The sequence below is a fragment of the Malurus melanocephalus genome, unplaced genomic scaffold, assembly GCF_030028575.1.
Source record: "Malurus melanocephalus ecotype Western Australia unplaced genomic scaffold, MMel_1.1 scaffold_17, whole genome shotgun sequence".
NCBI classification, from domain to species: Eukaryota; Metazoa; Chordata; class Aves; order Passeriformes; family Maluridae; genus Malurus; species Malurus melanocephalus.
Window position 1 is genome coordinate 1,961,536 of NW_026623249.1, and position 9,932 is coordinate 1,971,467.

The 9,932-nt window shown below is 39.9% G+C and overlaps 1 protein-coding gene across 2 annotated transcripts in view; it reads left to right on the plus strand.

Moving 5' to 3' along the window:
* The first annotated feature begins 2,573 nt into the window (after positions 1 to 2,573).
* The window catches only part of NCF4 (neutrophil cytosolic factor 4), an 11,000-nt gene continuing 3,641 nt past the window's right edge, over positions 2,574 to 9,932 (plus strand). For both annotated transcript variants that reach the window (XM_057387562.1, XM_057387570.1), the window contains exons 1-6: positions 2,574 to 2,786; positions 4,690 to 4,774; positions 5,934 to 6,087; positions 6,391 to 6,461; positions 7,805 to 7,932; positions 8,896 to 8,953. In XM_057387562.1, coding sequence (XP_057243545.1) covers positions 2,755 to 2,786; positions 4,690 to 4,774; positions 5,934 to 6,087; positions 6,391 to 6,461; positions 7,805 to 7,932; positions 8,896 to 8,953 — 528 coding nt within the window. In that variant the 5' untranslated portion in view covers positions 2,574 to 2,754. The remainder of the gene's footprint in view (positions 2,787 to 4,689; positions 4,775 to 5,933; positions 6,088 to 6,390; positions 6,462 to 7,804; positions 7,933 to 8,895; positions 8,954 to 9,932) is intronic.

The following is a 9,932-nucleotide window of genomic DNA, read 5'->3' on the forward strand; positions in this document are numbered from 1 at the left end:
GTGTTTCTATTTGATGTTCAGCTTTCTTGCAGTAATGGTTAAATGTTATTTCCTTTGCAGATTAATCTGTGATGAGATCAGACATCTTTTAAGAATATTATTCTTGTTCAGTTTATCCTACCACTTAACAGATTTGTTCTATGGCTGGGGATTGAGTATAACTGCACAGCACTTTTCTTACATCAGGTGCATCAGAGAGAAGCCATTATTCTATAGAGACAAGCAAAATGGTACAATAACTGTTGCCCTAGTAGACATAGTGTGTCGTGCTGTCATCCAAGCTTGATTCAGCTGACTATTTCTGCTGTATTTTTTTTGTTTACCTTTTATTAGTGCTTCATATATCTTTAGTGATTTGGGACTACATTCATATTTTTCATTAAAATTCCTCACTTGCTTCAGTTGTTTGGTTCTAGCTGATACTCTAAGATTTCCAGGGTGTTACATATCCTTGTACATGTGTTTTGTAACAACAGGTGCATTGGACAGAAGGCTACGGTTTCACAGCTCACAGGCATGTCCAAAATAATAGAGTAGGTTGTGAACTGTGAAGGGGCATGCATTGGTGGCAGCATATGGTGGTGATTCAGTCATCTGAGGATTCTCTTAGCAGTCTGCTTTAATGAACTAATTTTTGTTTTGTGTTCCTTGCACTTGGATGGATTCCTGTTTCCTTTTGTACATGTATTGGGGTCAGTGCATAGCACTACAATGATCATGCCAGCTACAATGTATGGATAGGTTTTCTCAAAACTGAGAGCTGGCCACATCAGCTGATGAAATTCRATACTTTACCAGTGCAGGCAGATCTTTTGACATGGTTACAGTCATTTGGGTATCAGTTTTGTAATGGACATTTATTTCATTCATAAAATAATTACTTGAACAGAGAAGGAATGTGCATTTGACTAGACACAGCCTGTTTTCTCAGCCCAAATATTAGAAATTATTTATACTGTATTAGCACAGTAGTAGAAATAGAAAGAAAACTCATGGTAGTCAAAGCACTGATTTGGCTCAGAAGAACATGGCCAGGCAGTGTTTCCAGTCTCACTGCCTTGGTGATCCCTTTAACCGATCAGCTATCCACTCTTCTGAGGTAGAAATCTGCTTTTTGTCAGAAAAGTAAAGTCTTGTTTCTGGTTGAGTTCAGAACAAGAAAATACCACAGAATCGCAAACTTTCTGAATAGGTTTAGCATTAGTCTATCGGGCTAGTATTTTTACTAGCTGTAATGTCTAGTAGGGAGTACTGGAATTGTGCTGCTTTCAGTTTGTTTTACTCATCTTACAGCAAAGCAGTTGCATAGACAATTTGTCTGAGAGCTGTCTGTTGACTTGTTTTCAAAAAGCCAAGTCCCTAGATAAATGATGAGCAAGTATTTTTGCATTATTAAATTATGTACCTGCATTATATCTAGATTATCTTTCAAGACATTTGAAACTATTAGAAGGCCCTTTTTATGATTTTCTTGTTAAAGCTATGATATGTAACAGAGTAGCTGATCACTCAGAAAATACAATTAAGAATTTTGTAGGTTCTCCAAATCCCTTCTGATCAAGAGACACTACATCCCATCTCAAATTCTGTCATGGTGCCTTGAGTTATCCATGGAAAGGAGATGGATGAAGGATTTACTTCATTAAAATGCAATGCAATGCAGTTACTCTCAAGGCTGATGATTGCAGTTGAAAATAGAGTTTTATTTTGAAGAATGCTGGTTGATTTTTGCTCCATTCAGATGGGAATTTTTGTTCTTGGCAGCGGAAGGAGGAGAAGGAAGCAAATATGTATTGAACACAAAAATGGAAGAGASTCAAAGACTGAAATGGAGAGGCAGGGGTACACATAACAGCTTTTGACCAAGGAAGATAAGCTGTGCTGTAACTTAGCCACATTGTTARGAAATCAGGGTTTCCTCGTCACTTTCTTCCTTTTATTTTCTTCTTGAAAGATTGTCAGCTGATGTTATGTATATATGCTTTGTCACTACAATTTGAGTACAAGCCAGGCTGAGCCATTACCTTGTCTTTGTAGGTGGCAAATATGGGTTGTTTTGAGCACATGAAGCCTAAAAGGTCTCTGGTCTCTAAAGGACCCTTGTTTTACTTTCATTGATCCATCCTTCAGAGCTCATCTCCTGTGCCCAATGCCCTGGTGTTTGACAAGGTTGAATTTTCTCATGATTTCTTTCTGCTCCCATTTTAAAATTTATTCTTTAGCTCCACCTCCTGGCTCTTGGTCTGTGAAAAGGAGGATTCTTGGGAATCACAGAGCCTCAAGAAGGGATCAGAAGAATTCATCCTAATTTACAAATATTGATGTAGAGGTACATATGAGGGCATTTAGGCTGAGGTAAAGCAAACTTTGCTAARCCCACTCATACCGGCTTTCAGCAGATGCAAATTTTTTGGTGGAGGGTGGGCAATAGAATATGGGGCTCATAGTTTCTGCTTTTTCTTGGGCTTTCAGTTTCTCAACTGTGGCAGTTTTGAGACATGACAGACACCACAGAACAGCCTTTCTTTATTACTGTTTTTTCTCTRGTACTTCCTCATACTGGTGGGGGTGGGAAGGTACAGCAGAAATCGTCTGACACTGAAACATTAAAAAAAGGTCTCTAAGGCCTTGCAAAGGAGACGTATTTCACAGAGAGAGAATTACTTTGACTTTGTGTTCATCCTGTTCAACCAGGAACTGTCCAAGAGTTAGAGGAATAGATCYCAGTCATCAGGATTTAAGAAGCTGAAAACCATGTCTCTTCCCCAGCAGCTGCGAGAAAAGAGGTAATGTGTCTGTCCCTGTTCCTGCCTCCCCACAAGCCTCATGTAACTGCTGTGATCTGTTTGTTTAATTTGGATGTAAGCATCTTTGGTGATTCTAAAAGGCTTCTTGTTACTGTAACTTCCACACTATTAGGCTGCCCAGGGTGAAGCAGACCATTTCTTATGCTGGAGCGGACTTTCTTCTTTTTGTGGGGAATATTCACCACTTAGGACACAGTGGGTCATTGTCCCCTTTACAGCTGCAGAATGGTTTCCCTCTTACTGAAGTGTATGATGTGAGTGTTTGTGATGTGACTAATTATATCTCTAGATCTCCATAACCACATCCCTCTKCACAGTAAGGGGCAGTATTTACAGTACGGTGGGTGGTGCTGATTCATGGAAAATTCTCCTCATACAGCAAACCATTGCAAGGCATTGCATCATTACTTCAGCCTTTCAAATGGGCTATACCTTGTGGAAACTCCGGCTCGGCATATTTTCCTAGCAGAATAAACTCAGACAACTGCCACTTTTTTTTTGTATTATCAGAATACTTAACATTATGTCAGCTTGGCATTTCTTAGATGATCCTTTTAAAAGTTTCTCTTTATCTCATTTGTTATCTTTGTTTCCTCATTCTTGATGCTTTTTACTCAGGTGTTAAGATAAATACCCCTCTAACAACATTGAGTCATGAGATTGAAGCAAAGGTGAATTTGTCTGCTGCTTGTCAAAGCTGTTGCAGCAAGGAGGTCACAGAGGAAAAAGCACCTGCCAATCCATGCCAATTTTTTGTGCGGACAATAAAGACAGGAAACATGACTGCGAGGTCATATGGCTGCTCTTTATGTGCTCCTGCAGAGATCCTTCCTTCTCACTTCAAATCCAATCCTTTCTAGGATCTGCAAAACTTATTAYAACTTTTCCTACTACCATGTGTTCCTTCACACATTTTTGACATTTTCAAAATGCATCTTTGTGCTTGCTTCAGGCTGTCTGCTGAGACTGGGAAATTAGTGCCAAGGGAGCAGGTTCTATCCCTGTGCAGGCCATTCACTTAAGAGTGGGACTCGATGATCTTTGTGGGTCCCTTCCAGCTCCAAATATTCTGTGATTCTGTGTTGAATCTTAACTGCTGTGTCTGGGAGGTCTCCCTCTAAATATTTGCCAGCCTCCTCATTATTTTTTCAAAGCCTCTTTGAGATCTTGCTTTATTGTGATGTTTACAAGAAACTTGACAACATTTTGACTAGTGGTGTAGGCACCATTGGTTTTGCTATAGAGAAATACCATGGTATTTTTCCTCGTTCTTTTTCTGTTTGTTCTTAGACTGTTGTTTCTTTTCTTATGTGTGTGTGATACATTTTATGCCTCTTGCACAGAGTACAAAGTTTTTAGGATTTTACTTTGCGCTGCCAATTTCTACAGCACCTAGCATTACAAGCTCTTTTCTCAGAACTGTTTCCTATTCCCTATATTAATACAATAAAAATAGCAGCATAAATCATGATATAAAATGATCTCCCTAGAATAAGATTTACTGTTACTAAGCTCTTACTGTAAATCTTCTAGATTAAAGAAAAATTAAGAATGCATCCACAGCTGATCACATTTCTYGGTAAAAGCTTAGCAGTTCAGGTGTTTGTTTTGTAGTCCTGTTCCTCAAGCAAGCCTAGGAATGATAGGGGGATTTTTCAGGCATGATAAATCTTCACAATGGTCACTGCCTTGTGCTGAATTTATTAAATTTTGGCAACTCAATATTAGACACCCAGAGGAAAAGAATGACACCACAAGATTCTAACTTCTTGATTTTTATACTAGAAAATGTGATAATGCCTACTTATGCTCTGTATGGCATAGATACCTCAAAGGCTGATACCAGTAYGAGTAACCTAAATTTTCTGTTCTTGCTTCACAGTGATTTTGACCAGCTTCCAGATGATGTACCTGTTTCAGCTAACATTGCAGATATTGAAGAGAAGAAAGGCTTTACTAATTACTATGTAAGAAGGGAGATTTATCCTGTCTCTATAGGCCTTCATCTGTGACCGGTTTGGTTGTGGGAAACAAAATGCAGTTAATCTTGTGCAACTGCTTTTTGCCATGGGTAGTTCCATGTGGAAGACTTCTCAGTGCTTTTGTTTTTTCTGGAATGGAGGATTGTTATTAGAGATTTAGTCTTAAAATTAATTTTCTGAATGAAATGTGAGAGATACCCTCTAACATCACAATTCTTTCCTAACATCTGATTTTTTTCCTGTTGGAGTGCTGTGTCTTTGGTGAAGATGGTGGGAAAGTAATTCAGAGGATAGAATAGCAGAGTTTTTCTTCATTACTACATGGTAAAGGCATGTTGGGATGCTCTCATCTTCACAGGAGGTAGCACATTAAAACAAGAAAGAGCACGAAGGAAGGGAATAGTGAGGAAAGACACTAAGATTTTCTGAAGGTTCTGAATATGACCAGCTCAGTCTGACTTCTGCTGGCGACATTGCTCATAAAACCTTACCACTGCAGTGGTTACGTTTTACTCTGGAATAGCATAAATAGTTTGGTTGCTCTGTCTTTATGTTTTCTGAAGGATCTATCTACAATGTGACTCAGAGGTCAGTGCATGGAAAATATGGGTTCCTTTATGTCAAAACAATTTTGTCTAAAGATAAATAAAACAGTGGCTGAAGGAGGTTGGACCATAATTTGTGAAATTATGTACCTTAAAGTCAAAAAGAAGTCGGAATGCCTTCAATTCTGAAAATCAATTCATTTAGATGTCTRTCTCTAGATTTCCATGTTGAAGGCATCTTAATGTAAAATATTTGTCTTTATCTCCCTAATGTGTTTTGTTCATCRCTGAGGGAAGGTGTATAAAGTCTAATCTAGTCATTTCTTGTTTCCTTTTAAGATTATATAAAAGAAAGCAGCCACGGGGACATGTTTCATGTGAAAGCTGGACCCACACAAATACCACACTGGTGCTAACTTGTTATTTCCTAGTTCTTGAGGTTGCAGATGCTTAACTGAAGGCTTGCTTTCCTCTCTGCCCTTAGGAGAATATTACCRCTAATGGAGCACTGATCTTATGTTCCTATTTTATTCCACATATTCATTTGCTAAGTATTTCTAAGTATGAACATCAGGCTGAATTCCTCCTCTCTGTTTCAGATGTTTGTGATTGAAGTAAAGCTTAAAGGTGGTGGCAGATACCTGATTTTCCGTCGTTATCGTGAATTCTATGCCCTGCACACCAAACTAGAGGAGAGATATGGGCCAGAGAGTAATAACAGCCCATTTACCTGCACACTCCCTGTGTTGCCAGGTGAGCYGTCAGTACCAAATCTTTGCATAATTAGCAGCTTTTTTAGCTCCAGYCTGTCCTAAAGAGGAATACATTGAGAGAAGTAGTTGTGACAAGGAAATAATTCCCAGCTATGGGTGCCAGAAGAGTTGTGTTTCATTGACAGTCCCRTCACTTGTGGTAAAGTTCATTTAGAAATCTAAAATCCTTTAGAAAATATGGGGGTTTCTTTTGACATTCTACTTTCTCCTGATTGCTTCATTTCTCTGTCAGCTTCCTTTTATTTTCTCCTTCAATAACTGTCACAGGTTTTATATTTTCCAGGGAAAGTTTTTGTGGGTGCCAAAAGGGAAATTGCTGAGAGCAGGATTCCTATCCTGAATGTCTACATGAAGGTAAAACTTAGATTTAAGATAAAGAATCCACTGAGCACTGCAGATACTTGTTGAAATCTGCTAAGACAGACAGTGCTATTARAGTCCTAAGTGTCTGCTTCTCTCTGCATTGCTGAGGACAGCGCCCACACTGTGGTACAGCCTGCAGTCCTCTTCCCCAGACTGTTCACATTGTAGGGCCTGCCCAAGTATGCAGCTCACAAAGGCTCACTCTCTGCCTTCCTATGCAGTTATCTTATCAAAAGCCCCCAAGGTGTGTGAGGAAATGGTGAATGTTCAGGTGTTGCATGAATACAGATCTGATGTGGGCACCTGAGGGACTAGGAGAATGGTGAGTGAGTTTTGCTTTAACATCACTCACCCTCTAAGTGCCATGCCTCCTCTTGCTCACTCCCTCCTTCCCTAATGGAACAGGGAAGACAATTGGGAAAAGGTAAAACCCATGGATTGGGTTAAGAACAATTCAATAATTGAAATAAAGTAAAATATGATACTAATACTAATAGCTGCAATTAGAGGAGAGAGAACAAAAAAGACAGAGAGAAATAAAACTAAAAAAGAAAGCAAATTATGCACAATTGCTCATCACCTGCTGACCAATACCCAGSCAGACCACTGAGCAGTGATCATTGGCTCCTAGCCAGCTCCCTCCAGTTTACATAGTGGGCATGATGTTCTAGAGCATGGAATATTCCTTTGGCTAGTTTGGACCAGCTGTCCTGGCCATGCTCCCTTCTGGATTCCTGTGCAGCTCCTCACTGGCAGAACATGGAAAACAGAAAAGTTCTTGGCTTAGACTAAGTAAGCCACTAGTTAGAAACTAAAACATCGGGGTGTTATCAACATTACTCTCATGCTAATTTCAACACACAGCACKGTAGCAGCTGCTAAGGAGAAAATTGCCTCTCTCACAGACAGAATCAGGACAGGTGGGCCTCTGAGTGCACCTGAATTACTGTGAAGATGCAGCGTACATCAAGGATAAAAATTCCTTTGTGCAGGTTAACAGAAGACCTGACTTTAAATCAGTAAAAGTCTGAAGCACTGGCCAAGACTTCCACTAGTTGATTGCCTTCTTTCTGCAGTCATTCATGTTCTGAAGTGAAACACAAAAAGCAATTTACTCCTGCAGTAAATCAGGTACAAAAAGAGCAAAAGAGGGGAAACTGTCAGCTGTTCAGGTCTGTCCTGCTGAGTGAGAAGGGAGAGGAGGGAGGTTTCTGGCAGTAATGAATATCCTTCATGATTTTGTAAGTCAGAGAGGCATATTTGTTGCATGTAAATAAAGAGAGAATTAGTCTCTCCCACTGTTACACCCTGCTTCCTGCTTGCTCTTGGCACAGAACCTTCTCTGCCTCCCTGCTTGGGTGTTGATGGATGAGGATGTACGACTGTTCTTCTACCACTCAACCTTTGATGGTGAGCAGGTGCCTCACAGGCTGAGACGGCTTCGCCCACGGACACGCCGAGTGTAAGTGATGGACATGTTTTTTTCAGCATTGCTTGATGTAAGAGATGCTGTCCAGTTTCAGGGGGAGAGGGAAATGAGGATGACCACTCTGTTCCCCAAGTGAATCCATGAATTCCTCATATGAGGGTCTTTGTGGCAGAGTGAACACAGAGTATTTCTTGTCTTCAGTAATCTCAGAATTTTAAAGTGAATGTGGTACTTGCATTAATGGAAAATTCAAAAATGAGAGGATACCTTGCTTTTTAAAAATATTGTCCTGCTCTACCTGCTTATATTTCTTTAATGGAAATCCATATTCTAATGTGCAGAATATACAGGCAGAGCTTAAGGACACAGATTTGCACCACTGAAGTCAACGTGAGTTTTGGCACTGAATTCAGCGAGATCTGGTTCAAACACTAAATGAAACTGAATACTTAATTTGTTCCTGTCCTTTGTCTAAGCAGAGGCCTGTCCTACATAGCAGCATTGACACCCCTTTGGAGAACTGCTAAGTAGACGTCATATTTCATTACCCTTCCGATAAATTAATTCTCCTTTCAGCATTGCAAAGATGGACTCACTTTTCTGCAAAAACTGCATGTGTGTATGATGGCAGAGTTGGAACTGCCATAAATGCTTGAAACAGAGATGCCCAGAAGGCAGAGTAGGGGGGCTGAGCAGTGCTGTGGAAGAGAGGTCCAGAATTCTGACTGTATTGAAAATTCCATCTGTTCTCAGCAGCAGACACTATCAGATTGCTGCTGCTGTGCACTGAAAGTGAGAGAACTAGGGCAGTGTTGTTGCATCCATATTTGTTTACTTCAGTGCTGCACACAGATTCTCATGCAGCTTCTCCAAGTGATCTATGGCTTATATGCCCCTTAAATAGCAAAAACATAGACACTGCACTGCTGGTTGTGTAGCATTTTTAATGACTTAGAAAGATCTGTTTACCCGCCTGTTGTCTTCATTTCTCTTCAGTAAAAGCATTTCAGACCATGTGCCTATTTTTGACCGCACAGCAGCTCCACGGGCTGAGGTGAGTCCTCTGCACAACTTGTCATAGGACAGATTAAACTCAGTTTTACTTTGGTACCTCATCCATCAAGTTGCCTTTTTCAATTGGAGCTTAGGCGAATAAAGGGAAATCAACAGAGAAAAACAATTGATTTTAACAACGGGGAATGAGACAAAGGATGGAAAGAGGTTTTCTGCTTCTCATCATTTGAGTAATAAGAAGATCCATTGTGAAAGAGTAGCAGGAAATTCAAAACTGAGACATGAACAGCTTAGTGCCAAATGGTCCACATTAGCATAGTGCTGCCCATAAGTTAAATTGAAAACGGGCATAAGCTTCAGCTTCATTGACTTCCACATATGTTTAAAAGCTTTGCAGGTGAGGCATCTTAGTATTTTCTGTGACATACGTGTTCTACTGAAAACTGCCCATAGCCTTGTCTTTTGTGGTGTATTTTCTCAGTATTAAGCACATGAGACTACTCTGTAACCAGCACTTGTCTGAGCAGAGTGTTGGTTCCTGAAACACGTGACTGCCATGTAAGCTTAAAAACCCCGTGCATCTGCTTTGAGCTCTGTTGCTTTTGGTTTTCACGCAGAGAATGACAGGTCTTGGAACAGTCATATCTCTTGGGTTTTATCTATTAATTTATCAATATTGAATATACCGACCAGAACTTTTCAATAGGTGAACAAAGGCTTTTGAAAGAGCTATTGAGCAGGTATATGAACTGCTAGCACAACAGTAGCCATTGCTTTGTCTGCTTTTATTTATTAGGGGATCTCTTAGCATTAACAAGACCAAAAGAASGATTGCAACATGGAATAAAGAATTCCTTTTCATTTTTGCTCCGCTAAGATAATTTAAATGACTGCCATGTTCTCTAAGGACAATGGGGTAGAGGTGTCTTTTTGATAACTCAGCCACTTTAATTATCCAAGAACAGTTTGTTAGGATGATAGCATGTACTTGCCTCATTTTTTGGTGGTGGTTTTCCCCC